The sequence below is a fragment of the Saccoglossus kowalevskii genome, chromosome 14, assembly GCF_978046115.1.
Source record: "Saccoglossus kowalevskii chromosome 14, keSacKowa6.1, whole genome shotgun sequence".
Taxonomy (NCBI): Eukaryota; Metazoa; Hemichordata; class Enteropneusta; family Harrimaniidae; genus Saccoglossus; species Saccoglossus kowalevskii.
Window position 1 is genome coordinate 31456040 of NC_140654.1, and position 17933 is coordinate 31473972.

The window sequence follows — 17933 nt, forward strand, 5'->3', positions numbered from 1 at the left end:
TACAGACATGACTAGTTTTACAAACATTACATCTCACATTACAGGCATGACTTGTTTTACAAACATTACATCTCACATTACACACATGACTTGTTTTACAAACATTACATCTCACATTACAGGCATGACTTGTTTTACAAACATTACATCTCACATTACACACATGACTTGTTTTACAAACATTACATCTCACATTACAGACATGACTTGTATTACAAACAGTATATCTCACATTACAGTCATGACTTGTTTTACAAACATTACATGTCACATTACAGACATGACTTGTATTACAAACAGTACATATCACATTACAGACATAACGTGTTTTACAAACATTACATCTTGCATTACAGACATGACTTGTTTTACAAACATTACATCTCACATTACAGACATGACGTGTTTTACAAACATTACATCTCGCATTAGACATGACTTGTATTACAAACAGTACATCTCACATTGCAGTCATGACTTGTTTTTCAAACATTACATCTCATATTACAGACATGACTTATATTACAAACAGTACATATCCCATTACAGGCATGACTTGTTTACAAACATTACATCTCACATTACAGACATGATGTATTTTACAAACATTACATCTCCCATTAGACATGACTTGTATTACAAACAGTACATCTCACATTACAGACATGACTTGTTTTACAAACATTACATCTCACATTACAGACATGACGTGTTTTACAAACATTACATCTCGCATTAGACATGACTTGTATTACAAACAGTACATCTCACATTACAGACATGACGTGTTTTACAAACATTACATCTCACATTACAGACATGACGTGTTTTACAAACATTACATCTCGCATTAGACATGACTTGTATTACAAACATTACATCTCACATTACAGTCATGACTTGTTTTACAAACATTACATCTCATATTACAGACATGACTTGTTTTACAAACATTACATCTTACATTACAGACATGACTTGTATTACAAACATTACATCTCACATTACAGACATGACGTGTTTTACAAACATTACATCTCACATTACAGACATGACGTGTTTTACAAACATTACATCTCGCATTAGACATGACTTGTATTACAAACATTACATCTCACATTACAGTCATGACTTGTTTTACAAACATTACATCTCATATTACAGACATGACTTGTTTTACAAACATTACATCTTACATTACAGACATGACTTGTATTACAAACATTACATCTCACATTACAGACATGATGTGTTTTACAAACAGTACATATCACATTACAGACATGACTTGTTTTACAAACATTACATCTCCCATTAGACATGACTTGTATTACAAACAGTACATCTCACATTACAGACATGACTTGTATTAAAAAAGGAAATCTCAACATTACAGATATGACTAGTTTTACAAACATTACAGACATGATTTGTATTACAAACATTGTATCTAACATAGACATGACTTGTATTACAAACATTACATCTCACATTACAGACATGACTTGTGTTACAAACATTACATCTCGCATTACAGACATGACTTGTGTTACAAACATTTTGCACTTTCAAATATGATAGGTAGAAGCTTGAAACTTTCAAGCCAATGCAGACTGTATTGTGAAAATGGTCTCATTCATATTCAAATTACAACTGTGTGTATGAGCACTGTTATTTTTGAAATGAACATTGCATTCTTTGTTTGATAGTAAATTTATGGACAAAAAGTTTCTGTTGTGGACCAGCTTCCACCCATCTGTGTTATTTGTTAGGTCAATGGATCCATAGGTGACCTTTGTCAGAACATCGCAACTGTAGATGGCGCACAACTTTATCAATTTTGCACGAAACTTGACTGACATTGCACATAACTTTGTAGCATCTTTCCTGACTTTGCACGTAGTATTACGGATATTGCATGTAACTTAAAGGACTCAACACTTAATTGTACCGAATTTGAATGCATCTTTCCTGACTTTGCACGTAATATTACGGATATTGCATGTAACTTAAAGGACTCAACACTTAATTGTACCGAATTTGAATGCATCTTTCCTGACTTTGCACGTAGTATTACGGATATTGCATGTAACTTAAAGGACTCAACACTTAATTGTACCGAATTTGAATGCATCTTTCCTGACTTTGCACGTAGTATTACGGATATTGCATGTAACTTAATGGACTCAACACTTAATTGTACCGAATTTGAATGCATCTTTCCTGACTTTGTACATAACTTCACAGGCGTTGCATGTAGTATGACTGGCAAACCCTCTGCATAACTTTACCTACATTGCACTCAACTTTTATGACATGTATAAAAAATAAATTTAATTTAACATATATCAATTTACTTAGCAGTTCGGTTGCTCAATGGCCTTAATGGTGCCTGATTACCCACTTGCATTGAAAGATAGCGGAAAACAACCTTGACATTTGACCAGAGAAATTTTGAATAAAGTTTATTTCACTCTATTCATTCAATAATGGATGAGCATAGAGTTAGTGTGTAAGTCATTAGGTTTAATATGGAGGTACAGATTAAAGTATGAAGCTGAATTCATTCTATCTATTGTGTCTTTGATAGCAAGTTCTTTATGATAAATCAAAAACTCATGAGATCATCAATGTATCTATACGTGTGTTATTAAAGATTTCAGTAAACTTCTTTTTCATTGATTTTAATGAGAGATTGTATAAACAGAAATTGTTATTGAAATTATAACATCTTTGTTCAAAGGTAGTATCATATGTTTTGATATTTTTCAAAATCCACAATGATTAATCCAACTAGTTTTATAAAGTGTCACAATATCGATCAAGAGTAATCTTTATATTTGTTAATACTATTGTTAATAATTGCAATAACCGCTTGGTTGTACATTGACTTGACGTTGCTAAAAAACCTTGTTTATAAGGTGACTAGACAATGTGATTGGTTGATTTTCTAATCCAAACTAGACAATGTTATTGGTTGAAACATAACTTGAAGGGAACACGACAATGTTTCACAAGGCAATACAGAACTCAACAAACAATTAAAATCAGCAATTTTATTTTCATACATCTTGTAAAAAAAAAATTCCATTTAGCAAATGTACAAAATGATTTAAAATAGAAATTTTATAAAGTAGAACAAAGAAACAATTTTCAAATAAAATGCCAACAAATTCATTTGACTTCATTATATTTTTGACAAAAACAATATGTACAAATTTATAATGTATGAATACTAATTAATCATTTCATGATTATTAAAAACAATAAAAATATGGCAGTAGTCCTTATTTAAGACTTACGTCAGTGTATCTCACACTCCTTAGGCGAGTGTTGATAAATAGCCTTAGGTGAAAGCACCTTTAAGATGCTAGATAATTTTGTATTGAGAGGCAGCAGTGTACTTAGAAATTAATTATGAATCATATACAAGAGATTAGCACCCCTAGTTACACAATATTGAACAAATCTGTACCCCCTAAATTGACAGAAATTCACCGGTAACTGTGTATGACCATGTTCAATATTGCAACCATGAATTCAAAGTGATTTCTGATAACCTTTCAGCTCTTCTACTCATGTTCACTTTTTCTTCAAGTTCTTCTATCTTTTCAGATAAACTTTGGTAACTCTCACGTCTGCCACTTGGCAACAGTTCCTGAAACTAGAAAATAATTCATTGTTCAAATGCTAATATGCATGCATCATATTAATTTGTATGGGGATGAAACCAACCAGTGTAACCAACCCACTGACTAGGAAACAGAACCCTCTTCAACCAGTGTAACCAACCCACTGACTAGGAAACAGAACCCTCTTCAACCAGTGTAACCAACCCACTGACTAGGAAACAGAACCCTCTTCAACCAGTGTAACCAACCCACTGACTAGGAAACAGAACCCTCTTCAACCAGTGTAACCAACCCACTGACTAGGAAACAGAACCCTCTTCAACCAGTGTAACCAACCCACTGACTAGGAAACAGAACCCTCTTCAACCAGTGTAACCAACCCACTGACTAGGAAACAGAACCCTCTTCAACCAGTGTAACCAACCCACTGACTAGGAAACAGAACCCTCTTCAACCAGTGTAACCAACCCACTGACTAGGAAACAGAACCCTCTTCAACCAGTGTAACCAACCCACTGACTAGGAAACAGAACCCTCTTCAACCAGTGTAACCAACCCACTGACTAGGAAACAGAACCCTCAACCAGTGTAACCAACCTACTGACTAGGAAACAGAACCCTCTTCAACAAGTGTAACCAACCCACTGACTAGGAAACAGAACCCTCTTCAACCAGTGTAACCAACCCACTGACTAGGAAACAGAACCCTCTTCAACCAGTGTAACCAACCTACTGACTAGGAAACAGAACCCTCTTCAACCAGTGTAACCAACCCACTGACTAGGAAACAGAACCCTCTTCAACCAGTGTAACCAACCTACTGACTAGGAAACAGAACCCTCTTCAACCAGTGTAACCAACCTACTGACTAGGAAACAGAACCCTCTTCAACCAGTGTAAACAATCCACTGGCTTGGGAATTGAAACCTCTTCAACCAGTGTAAACAATCCACTGGCTTGGGAATTGAAACCCTCTTCAACCAGTGTAGAACAACCTACTGACTTGGGAATTGAAACCCCCTTCAACCAGTGTAGAACAACCTACTGACTAGGGAATGGAACCCTCTTCAACCAGTGTAAACAATCCACTTACTAGGGAATGGAACCCTCTTCAACCAGTGTAAACAATCCACTGGCTTGGGGAATTGAAACCTCTTCAACTAGTGTAAACAATCCACTGGCTTGGGAATTGAAACCCTCTTCAACCAGTGTAGAACAACCTACTGACTTGGGAATGGAACCCTCTTCAACCAGTGTAAACAATCCACTGGCTTGGGAATTGATACCCTCTTCAACCAGTGTAGAACAACCTACTGACTAGGGAATGGAACCCTCTTCAACCAGTGTAAACAATCCACTTACTAGGGAATGGAACCCTCTTCAACCAGTGTAAACAATCCACTGGCTTGGGGAATTGAAACCTCTTCAACTAGTGTAAACAATCCACTGGCTTGGGAATTGAAACCCTCTTCAACCAGTGTAGAACAACCTACTGACTTGGGAATTGAAACTCTCTTCAACCATTGTAGAACAACCTACTGACTTGGGAATGGAACCCTCTTCAACCAGTGTAAACAATCCACTGGCTTGGGAATTGATACCCTCTTCAACCAGTGTAGAACAACCTACTGACTAGGGAATGGAACCCTCTTTAACCAGTGTAAATAATCCACTGGCTTGGGAATTGAAACCCTCTTCAACCAGTGTAGAACAACCTACTGACTTGGGAATTGAAACCCTCTTCAACCAGTGCAGAACAATCTACTGACTTGGGAATGGAACCCTCTTCAACCAATGTAAACAATCCACTGACTTGGGGATGAAACCGTCTTCAACCAGTGTAGAACAACCTACTGACTAGGGAATGGAACCCTCTTCAACCAGTGTAAACAATCCACTGGCTTGGGAATTGAAACCTCTTCAACCAGTATAAACAATCCACTAGCTTGGGGATGAAACCCTCTTCAACAAGTGTAAACAATCCACTGGCTTGGGAATTGAAACCCTCTTCAACAAGTGTAAACAATCCACTGGGTTGGGGATGAAACCCTTTTCAACCAGTGTAGAACAACCTACTGACTTGGGGATGAAACTCTCTTCAACCAGGATAGAACAACCTACTGACTAGGGAATGGAACCCTCTTCAACCAGTGTAAACAATCCACTGGCTTGGGGATTGAAACCTCTTCAACCAGTGTAAACAATCCACTGGCTTGGGAATTGAAACCTTCTTCAACCAGTGTAGAACAACCTACTGACTAGGGAATGGAACCCTCTTCAACCAGTGTAAACAATCCACTGACTTGGGGATGAAACCCTCTTCAACCAGTGTAGAACAACCTACTGACTTGGGAATTGAAATCCTCTTCAACCAGTGTAGAACAACCTACTGACTTGGGAATGGAACCCTCTTCAACCAGTGTAAACAATCCACTGACTTGGGGATGAAACCCTCTTCAACCAGTGTAGAACAACCTACTGACTTGGGAATTGAACCCTCTTCAACCAGTGTAAACAATCCACTGACTTGGGGATGAAACCATCTTCAACCAGTGTAGAACAACCTACTAACTAGGGAATGGAACCCTCTTCAACCATTGTAAACAATCCACTGACTTGGGGATGAAACCCTCTTCAACCAGTGTAGAACAACCTACTGACTTGGGAATGGAACCCTCTTCAACCAGTGTAAACAATCCACTGACTTGGGGATGAAACCCTCTTCAACCAGTGTAGAACAACCTACTGACTTGGGAATTGAACCCTCTTCAACCAGTGTAAACAATCCACTGACTTGGGGATGAAACCATCTTCAACCAGTGTAGAACAACCTACTGACTAGGGAATGGAACCCTCTTCAACCAGTGTAAACAATCCACTGACTTGGGGATGAAACCCTCTTCAACCAGTGTAGAACAACCTACTGACTAGGGAATGGAACCCTCTTCAACCAGTGTAAACAATCCACTGGCTTGGGAATTGAAACCTCTTCAACCAGTGTAAACAATCCACTGGCTTGGGAAATGAAACCCTCTTCAACCAATGTAGAACAACCTACTGACTTGGGAATTGAAACCCTCTTCAACCAGTGTAGAACAACCTACTGACTTGGGAATGGAACCCTCTTCAACCAGTGTAAACAATCCACTGGCTTGGGAATTGAAACCCTCTTCAACCAGTGTAAACAATCCACTGACTAGGGGATGAAACCCTCTTCAAGAAGTGTAAACAATCCACTGGCTTGGAAATTGAAACCCTCTTCAACAAGTGTAAACAATCCACTGGCTTGGGGATGAAACCCTCTTCAACCAGTGTAGAACAACCTATTGACTAGGGAATGGAACCCTCTTCAACCAGTGTAAACAATCCACTGACTTGGGGATGAAACCCTCTTCAACCAGTGTAAACAATCCACTGACTTGGGGATGAAACCCTCTTCAACAATTGTAGAACAACCTACTGACTAGGGAATGGAACCTCTTCAACCAGTGTAAACAATCCACTGACTTGGGGATGAAACCCTCTTCAACCAGTGTAGAACAACCTACTGACTAGGGAATGGAACCCTCTTCAACCAGTGTAAACAATCCACTGGCTTGGGGATGAAACCCTCTTCAACCAGTGTAAACAATCCACTGACTTGGGGATGAAACCCTTTTAAACCAGTGTAAACAATCCACTGGCTTGGGGATGAAACCCTCTTCAACAAGTGTAAACAATCCACTGGCTTGGGGAAGAAACCCTTTTCAACCAGTGTAGAACAACCTACTGACTTGGGGATGAAACTCTCTTCAACCAGTGTAGAACAACCTACTGACTTGGGGATGAAACTCTCTTCAACCAGTGTAGAACAACCTACTGACTAGGGAATGGAACCCTCTTCAACCAGTATAAACAATCCACTGGCTTGGGAATTGAAACCTCTTCAACAAGTGTAAACAATCCACTGGCTTGGGGATGAAACCCTCTTCAACCAGTGTAGAACAACCTACTGACTTGGGGATGAAACTCTCTTCAACCAGTGTAGAACAACCTACTGACTAGGGAATGGAACCCTCTTCAACCAGTATAAACAATCCACTTACTAGGGAATGGAACCCTCTTCAACCAGTGTAAACAATCCACTGGCTTGGGAATTGAAACCTCTTCAACCTGTGTAAACAATCCACTGACTTGGAGATGAAACCCTCTTCAACAAGTGTAAACAATCCACTGGCTTGGAGACTGAAACCTCTTCAACCAGTGTAAAACAACCCACTGACTTGGGAATGGAACCCTCTTCAACCAGTGTAAACAATCCACTGGCTTGGAGACTGAAACCTCTTCAACCAGTGTAAAACAATCCACTGACTTGGGGATGAAACCCTTTTAAACCAGTGTAAACAATCCACTGGCTTGGGAATGGAACCCTCTTCAACCAGTGTAAAACAATCCACTGACATGGGAATGGAACCCTCTTCAACAAGTGTAGAACAATCTACTGACTAGGGAATGGAATCCTTTTCACAATCCACTGAATTCAGGATGGAAACCTCTTCAACCAGTGTGAACAGTCCACTGGCTTGGGGATGGAACCCTCTTCAATCAGTGTAAACAAACTCCTGAAATATGCAACTGATCTGGTTTTATGATGTACAATTTACTTTTCTATGACTGTTTCTAAATAATAACCATTTTCTCAAAATAATACTTGCTTTGAAATGTGTCTAGGCACTATTGACAAAAGTGACATAATTTGGTAGTTAAATTTAAAAATATTTTGCCATTGTCAAAATCACTAAACCATAACACAGCAATTCAGATTTGTGAACAAAAAACTATTAGAACTTACCCTAACATCTGTATGTGGCTCATTTAACCATTTCTGTAACTGACTGTCATAACTAGAAACAAATAAATTAAAATATAACTAAACAGAAATACCATGACATTATGTTGCTCACTGCTGGCACAAAAATTGCAGACAATGATTCAATACAAAACAGTCAAATATTTATTAAATTGTTGGTACTTTATATGTTATATGAATCTGAAACTAATCAAACAGAGTGTTTAAGGAGAATATTGAAGATATATGGCAAGACCATGTTAGAAATGAGAGCTACTAACCAGGACTGGGATGGAGTAACTATAGTAATGAAGATGAGATGGAAATTTATTTGGCACACAGGGTTTAACAAGTATATGTAACACAGTATTGACATGGTCCCCAGAAGGGAAAAGAGTATGGGGTAGACCCAAAACAACTTGGCGATGCATCATTGAGAAGGAAAGAACCATGGCTGGATGGAAGTTGTGGGCGGAAGCCAGAGTTGCAGCAGCTGATAGGACAGAATGGAGACATTTGGTGGAGGCCCTATGTGCCACTTGGCATCTGCAGGATAGATAGATTGGTACTTTATATTATTTAGATACTCATTAAAATGATTCAAAACAAATTAATCTATTAGTACTTCTCAAATTATCAGTATATTTATTTATATATGTGGTTCAAAATTATTTACTATAGATACCCTAAGTTCTTGAATACTTTAATTTTGTTCAACAACACATAAAAGTACCAGCAGAAAAGTCACCCATGTGTAATTATTTTATTCATAATTTAAAAAAAAATAGAAACTGGTAATTAAATAATAAATGGTCATACCTGTCACTGTGTCTTTTTTCTTGTATCATTAACTGTTCAAGATCATTAACATTTTGAATAGTTTGTTCAAGTTTAGGATTACATATCTTTATATTACTGCTCTGTGTCAGTACTGCACTATCCTCCTCTTCCTCTGCATCACTAACATCAGCACTGAACAACAAACATATACAGTTTATTAAAAACATGCCAACTTTGAGATACACTACAACTGCCTAGACACATTCATTGTACAGCAGATTAAGCCAACCCTGGGCCCAGCGAGCACTGACAAGCATTACAACCACTGCCCAGGTGTATTCAAGGCAAGGCAGGTTATGCAAACTCTGGGACCAGCTTACATTGACAGGCATCACTACCATTACCTAGGCGCATTCAAGAGAAAGATTATGCCAACCCTCAACTTACTTATACAACTGCCTAGGCACATTCAAGAGAAAGGTTATGCCAACCCTCAACTTACTTCTACAACTGCCTAGGCGCATTCAAGAGAAAGCAAGTTATGCCAACCCTCAACTTACTTCTACAACTGCCTAGGCGCATTCAAGAGAAAGCAAGTAATGCCAACCCTCAACTTACTTCTACAACTGCCTAGGCGCATTCAAGAGAAAGCAAGTTATGCCAACCCTCAACTTACTTCTACAACTGCCTAGGCACATTCAAGAGAAAGCAAGTTATGCCAACCCTCAACTTACTTCTACAACTGCCTAGGCGCATTCAAGAGAAAGCAAGTAATGCCAACCCTCAACTTACTTCTACAACTGCCTAGGCGCATTCAAGAGAAAGCAAGTTATGCCAACCCTTGACTTACATGTACTTCTACAACTGCCTAGGCACATTCAAGAGAAAGCAAGTTATGCCAACCCTCAACTTACTTCTACAACTGCCTAGGCGCATTCAAGAGAAAGCAAGTTATGCCAACCCTCAACTTACTTCTACAACTGCCTAGGCGCATTCAAGAGAAAGCAAGTTATGCCAACCCTTGACTTACTTGCATTGATACCCAAGTTACATCTTATAAATCCTTGATAAAAGTCAATACTAACCATGGAGCGACATTTACAGTTGACAAGACAGGAGGACGATATCTATCACTTTTATCTTCATAATACACCCATATAATGTCTTTATGACCACATGTGAAAAATTAAAAAAAAAAAAAAAAATTTAGATTTAATAGGTATTTTCTTGTATGATGTTTCAATCATTGTATCTTGGTGTAGGGTTGAAATGCATAAAACACAAATAACAAATCAACATATTAAAAAAATTATTTCGTGTACTCATAGAAATGATATAAAGGCCTTTTATTTGAAAAAAAAACCCATATCTGAGTTGGCCAATGAACAAAGCTTACCTGCATATTTCACACTTTGTATCATGTAAGCAACACATGATTCAATTATTAGATTAAACGGAACATGTTTCCATAGAGACTGATCAAAAGAGGAGTCTAAGTAATCTGAATATTTATAATCTTCAAATGATCTCCTTAGCAACCATTTTACCCTGTAATATACAAGTAGATAGTTGAATCCAAATCTTTTTACTGACTTGGATTCAAAATATCTATGTTTTCAGAAAAGATACCAAAATGTTACAGCGGAAAACATTAAAAAAATTTCCATTTTGTTTTATGTAACTAAACATGATATTCCTATGGTGAGTCTACTTCTCAAAACTGACATGGGAAAACTGTCAACATGTTTTCTAAACCTAAATTATGGCAAACATTTGAAGCTATGACGTTTAGTTTAGTTATTTGCATAATGATATTGATACATTGTATGGAACATCTCGTGAGTATTTAGACTCAGTTCCAGGCCTAGCAGTTGAGCAATAAACACCTTGGCTGCAAGTGCTCCTCTCCAGTGTGTTATTCTCCTCCCGGATTTGGTGACCAATACTCACTTGGTTCACTCTACCTTGAGAAGTCTGTTCTCAGTTTACATGGACATTTGAATTCTGAGTTTGATATCATCAATTTTATACAGGTAATGGGACAATAATCCAATCATCTGTAAAGTTTAGATCATGATTAGCTCATCGTTGTATTGTAACTACCTTGAATAAAGTGCAGTCTTATCCTGTCCTGGGCGTTTAGGTAGATTATCAATATAGCGTAAAACTATGGTGAAAACATCATTCCAGGAATCTATAACAAATCAGAATTGAATGTGTTTAAAGAGCAGAAGCTTCTAAGAACACCCACACTTGAATAAAATGTTGAATAAAATTTCTTACACAATATTGTTATAAGCTGGAATGTTTAGGCGTTGACTGGAAGATTTGTTGGAAAAAAAATGGTAGGCTGGACACCAAAAAAAAATACAAATTGCATGTAGAGTGCTACATGTACAAGAGAAAATAATTTGCACACTCAAGAAAAATAAAAATGTACAGATAAGACTGCAAAAAAAATGCATTGGTCTCACTTTTTCAGCCACCCTCTCCCATAATTTTGAAATAATGAACCCTTAAATTTACAATTTCGTTTTTTGTCACTGTCCTTTCACAGCATGCACAGAGCAAGGCATGCTACTGAGGAGAGTTATCGCTCTACTCACCTGTCACTCTCCAATTATCAGAGCATGCTATTGAGGAGAGTTATCACTTTACTCGCCTATCACTCTCCAAATATACGGGCATGATATTGAGAGTTATCGCTCCATTCACCTATCACTCTCAAATTATCAGTGCATGCTATTGAGGAGAGTTATCGCTCCACTCACCTATCACTCTGCAAATATCGGGGCATGTCATTTGAAGAGAGTTATTACTCCACTCACCTATCACTTTCCAAATATCAGGGCATGCTATTGAAGAGAGTTATCACTCCACTCACATATCACTCTCCAAATATCAGGGCATGTCATTTGAAGAGAGTTATCACTCCACTCACATATCACTCTCCAAATATCAGGGCATGTCATTTGAAGAGAGTTATCACTCCACTCACCTATCACTCTGCAAATATCGGGGCATGTCATTTGAAGAGAGTTATTACTCCACTCACCTATCACTTTCCAAATATCAGGGCATGCTATTGAAGAGAGTTATCACTCCACTCACATATCACTCTCCAAATATCAGGGCACGTTATTTGAAGAGAGTTATCACTCCATTCACCTTTCACTCTCCAGATATCAGGGCATGCTATATGAAGAGAGTTATCACTCCACTCACGTATCACTCTCCAAATATCAGGGCATGTCATTTGAAGAGAGTTATCGCTCCACTCACCTATCATTCTCCAAATGGGCCATTCCAGTTTATATCTGCACCCCCCTGTTGGTGTGGTCGGATTTCCAGCAGTGTATGATGGGGAAAATACCCCTGAATTCCAACTGTATATGGAGAAACAGAATCTGGAAATCCAGACGGGTATGGAAACAAAATTCCTAGAAATCCAGGCAGTTATGGCTAATAAATAAAATATGGCATAGTTTATCTTGCCACATACCGGTTGATGAGGTTGGATTTCCAACAGTATGACTAAAAAAACTTGGAATTCTGACTGTATATGGTAAAAAAATTGGGCCAGTATGAAATAGTTATAACTGAAATTAGATAAGGATGGTGGCACGAATGAGCTCATCAACACCGTGAATCAGGACTAGTTTGGATTTCCATTATCAAATATAAAATTTTGAACTTAGTAAATTAGCATATGATGAGAGTTATATTTGGAAATCCTACTCTGTATGGTGGCACAATAAGTAGGAACACCATAAGTAGGAACTATAGTTTTGGATTTCCATTACTGTATGGTGAATGACGATTTGGAAATAAAACTTTGTATGACTTATACACCCATGGAAATTATACCCTGTATGAAGTAAACACACAAGCTCATCAACAGGGGGGTGCAGATAAAAACTGGAATGGCCCCAATATCAGGGCATGTCATTTGAAGAGAGTTATCACTCCACTCACCTATCATTCTCAAAATATCAGGGCGTATCAGGGCATGTCATTTGAAGAGAGTTATCACTCTACTCACCTATCACTCTCCAAAAATGAGGGCATGCTATTTGAAGAGTTATCACTCCACTCTATCACTCACCCAAATCAAGATTAAGACAAGCTATTTATCACTCTCCCAATTTATAACTCTTTTAATTTATAACTGAACTCGTCAAACCAGTCAAGTACCGCATGGATTGCAGTGTAAAATGTCTCACATGGCAGAGACTTCTTCAAGCACTCCAACAATGACAGTAATCAGTATAGGCTTGGAAAATAATAGAAAACCATGGGGTACAGAACTAAACTACTATTATATATTTACCTGTCTTTGGCAATGTTGGTATCCATGGCAACTGGCAGGAACTGATAACTGATTTAAATTTTTGATGATTTTTATCAGAATTCCAGCTAACAGTAGGTAAATCTGGAATCAGAAGCGGAATCACATGACTCAATGTTCAAAAGTCTGTCTGAGCACACATAAAATAGGTAATCTACAATTGTTTTTGAACAAGAAAGAAATTCCAATTCAAAGAGATAGAGCAATGCACAAGGTTTTGAGAAAATAAAGACACAGTTAGACAAGTTAGAATCAAACAAAGGCGAGTTACACAACAAATTAAGCACACCTAAGCTGGGTGAAAAACAAATACAGCAAACATAAGCTGGATGAGAAACAAATTAAGCACACCTAAGCTGGATGAAAAACAAATAGAGCACACCTAAGCTGGATGAGAAACAAATTAAGCACACCTAAGCTGGGTGAAAAACAAATAGAGCACACCTAAGCTGGACGAGAAACAAATTAAGCACACCTAAGCTGGATTAAAAACAAATAGAGCACACCTAAGCTGGATGAGAAACAAATTAAGCACACCTAAGCTGGGTGAAAAACAAATAGAGCACACCTAAGCTGGATGAGAAACAGATTAAGCACACCTAAGCTGGATGAGAAACAAATAGAGCACACCTAAGCTGGATGAGAAACAAATAGAGCACACCTAAGCTGGATGAGAAACAAATAGAGCACACCTAAGCTGGATGAGAAACAAATAGAGCACACCTAAGCTGGATGAGAAACAAATAGAGCACGCCTAAGCTGGATGAGAAACAAATAGAGCACACCTAAGCTGGATGAGAAACAAATAGAGCACACCTAAGCTGGATGAGAAACAAATAGAGCACACTTAAGCTGGATGAGAAACAAATAGAGCACACCTAAGCTGGACGAGAAACAAATAGAGCACACCTAAGCTGGATGAGAAACAAATAGAGCACATCTAGGTTTTTTTTAAATAAAATCAAGTGATGTCATGAGTCACTGTCACTGCTCAGTAGTAAATATAACTTTTGAATCAACACATAAATCGAATGGTTGTGAATATGTTTCTCAAGATATATTACGCCTGTGTGTAAAGTCTGAATGTGATTGGCTAAGACATGTCCAAGATAGAGATGGAGACATACAGACAGATAACACACACAGAAGACTATTTGAACTGGAACTAAAAAGAATACCTAGCCTTAGCAAAGTCTGTGATAACCTACCTGGTTCAGTATGAACTGCTGTAAATTCTGGTATAGGCCATGAGATATTACATAATTCATCACTAGTTATTCTCTGCAATAAATGCTCTAATACACTATTATATAAGGAAGCATATCTATTGGGATCCTATAAAACAGCAAAATATAAATTTATAGTTAACCTTTTTACCATCAGACTTTCTTACTAACTTTTGCTTATATTCTTCAATATTTCTGGAAATGAACTGTAATTATGAAACCAACAGACACAATTTTAAACAATTTTCAGTCTTTACTAAAAACAAAATTGGCTATTTTTGTCCCAATCATCTGAAGGTAAGTGCAGACTTATAAATGGTACTATTGTGAATTTGAGATGAAAAGTTGGAACTGGTGGTGAAAAGATTGAACGATCACTCCATACTTCAATTCAACAATCAATCTACTACTTTACCTGTGTAATTTCACATGGATAGTTAACAGTGTCTTGTAACAATGGAGTAATAAAATACTCCACCACACCACACTCTAAGTAATCTTGTAATGTGTTGGCAGTTAACTTTGGTACTAGAGGTCGGGAGGTGGCTAACCACTGTAGACAATCTGAAAACTAAAAAAAAGAAATAAAGGTTGATAAATATAGTAATTTTATTTCCATTGTTTGTGCAGAAAGCTGCAAAAGCAATTTGTTTTTGTCATTATATTTTTGTAACACCATTCTATGTACATGTATATAAATTGTTGGTATGTTTGCACGGCAGCATTCTATGGGAGCCAAACTACTGCTCCTCCTACCGATTAACAGGAGATTATCTCCAATGCGTTTACACGGCAGATTCTATGGGAGCCAAACTACTGCTCCTCCTACCTATTAACAGGAGATTATCTCCAATGCGTTTACACGGCAGATTCTATGGGAGAAAAACTACTGCTCCTCCTACCGATTAGCAGGAGATAATCTCCAATGCGTTTACACGGCAGATTCTATGGGAGCCAAACTACTGCTCCTCCTACCGATTAACAGGAGATTATCTCCAATGCGTTTACACGGCAGCATTCTATGGGAGCCAAACTACTGCTCCTCCTACCGATTAACATGAGATTATCTCCAATGCGTTTACACGGCAGATTCTATGGGAGCCAAACTACTGCTCCTCCTACCGATTAACAGGAGATTATCTCCAATGTGTTTACACGGCAGATTCTATGGGAGCCAAACTACTGCTCCTCCTACCGATTAGCAGGAGATAATCTCCAATGCGTTTACACGGCAGCATTCTATGGGAGCCAAACTACTGCTCCTCCTACCGATTAACAGGAGATTATCTCCAATGTGTTTACACGGCAGCATTCTATGGGAGCCAAACTACTGCTCCTCCTACCGATTAACATGAGATTATCTCCAATGCGTTTACACGGCAGATTCTATGGGAGCCAAACTACTGCTCCTCCTACCGATTAACAGGAGATTATCTCCAATGCATTTACACTGCAGCATTCTATGGGAGCCAAACTACTGCTCCTCCTACCGATTAACAGGAGATTATCTCCAATGCGTTTACACGGCAGCATTCTATGGGAGCCAAACTACTGCTCCTCCTACCGATTAACAGGAGATTATCTCCAATGCGTTTACACGGCAGATTCTATGGGAGCCAAACTACTGCTCCTCCTACCGATTAACAGGAGATTATCTCCAATGTGTTTACACGGCAGATTCTATGGGAGCCAAACTACTGCTCCTCCTACCGATTAACAGGAGATTATCTCCAATGTGTTTACACGGCAGATTCTATGGGAGCCAAACTACTGCTCCTCCTACCGATTAACAGGAGATTATCTCCAATGCGTTTACACGGCAGATTCTATGGGAGCCAAACTACTGCTCCTCCTACCGATTAACAGGAGATTATCTCCAATGCGTTTACACAGCAGTATTCTATGGGAGAAAAACTACTGCTCCTCCTACCGATTAACAGGAGATTATCTCCAATGCGTTTACACGGCAGATTCTATGGGAGCCAAACTACTGCTCCTCCTACCGATTAACAGGAGATTATCTCCAATGCGATTACACGGCAGATTCTATGGGAGCCAAACTACTGCTCCTCCTACCAATTAACAGATTATCTCCAATGCGTTTACACAGCAGCATTCTATGGGAGAAAAACTACTGCTCCTCCTACCGATTAACAGATTATCTCCAATGCGTTTACACGGCAGATTCTATGGGAGCCAAACTACTGCTCCTCCTACAGATTAACAGATTATCTCCAATGTGTTTACACGGCAGATTCTATGGGAGCCAAACTACTGCTCCTCCTACCGATTAACAGGAGATTATCTCCAATGCGATTACACAGCAGATTCTATGGGAGCCAAACTACTGCTCCTCCTACCAATTAACAGATTATCTCCAATGCGTTTACACAGCAGCATTCTATGGGAGAAAAACTACTGCTCCTCCTACCGATTAACAGATTATCTCCAATGCGTTTACACGGCAGATTCTATGGGAGCCAAACTACTGCTCCTCCTACCGATTAACAGATTATCTGCAATGCGTTTACACAGCAGCATTCTATGGGAGCCAAACTACTGCTCCTCCTACCGATTAACAGGAGATTATCTCCAATGCGATTACACGGCAGATTCGATGGGAGAAAAACTACTGCTCCTCCTACCGATTAACAGGAGATTATCTCCAATGTGTTTACACGGCAGATTCTATGGGAGAAAAACTACTGCTCCTCCTATCGATTAACAGGAGATTATCTCCAATGTGTTTACACTGTCGTAGCCATATTGGGGGCCAATGCTATCAGAGCTCAACTATGAAGGTTTATTAGAGCGAAACTTGGCCGAATGTGTTTACATGGCCATTTTTAGTAGCTCGAGTCATAGCGCTCGATAAAATTCTGTCATGTAAACGCAGCATGTATGTTGCAGTCAAAATTAACTTCAAAGTTAATATTTCAATGTAATATCTCCAACAAATTTACACCACCCATGTATTACTAAGAAACTATTAAAACTGTAATACATGTATACTTGCAAATAGGTTTGTGATGCTTTCCTTTTTATTTTTCAAAAACATTGAAGATTGTTTATAATTGAAAAGATTATGTTTTACTCTCCCCAATAAGTCCCAAATACTT

General features: G+C 38.4%; 1 protein-coding gene across 1 annotated transcript in view; it reads right to left on the reverse strand.

Moving 5' to 3' along the window:
* Nucleotides 1–3041: 3041 nt before the first annotated feature.
* The window catches only part of LOC102806427 (germinal-center associated nuclear protein-like), a 56839-nt gene continuing 41947 nt past the window's right edge, over nucleotides 3042–17933 (reverse strand). Inside the window, exons 25-33 of the mRNA XM_085508129.1 lie at nucleotides 15230–15385; nucleotides 14797–14923; nucleotides 13571–13672; nucleotides 11344–11434; nucleotides 10637–10788; nucleotides 10326–10404; nucleotides 9280–9432; nucleotides 8464–8515; nucleotides 3042–3664 (exon numbers count right to left, since the gene is read on the reverse strand). Of these exons, the coding sequence (XP_085364255.1) occupies nucleotides 3521–3664; nucleotides 8464–8515; nucleotides 9280–9432; nucleotides 10326–10404; nucleotides 10637–10788; nucleotides 11344–11434; nucleotides 13571–13672; nucleotides 14797–14923; nucleotides 15230–15385 (1056 nt within the window). The 3' untranslated portion in view covers nucleotides 3042–3520. The remainder of the gene's footprint in view (nucleotides 3665–8463; nucleotides 8516–9279; nucleotides 9433–10325; nucleotides 10405–10636; nucleotides 10789–11343; nucleotides 11435–13570; nucleotides 13673–14796; nucleotides 14924–15229; nucleotides 15386–17933) is intronic.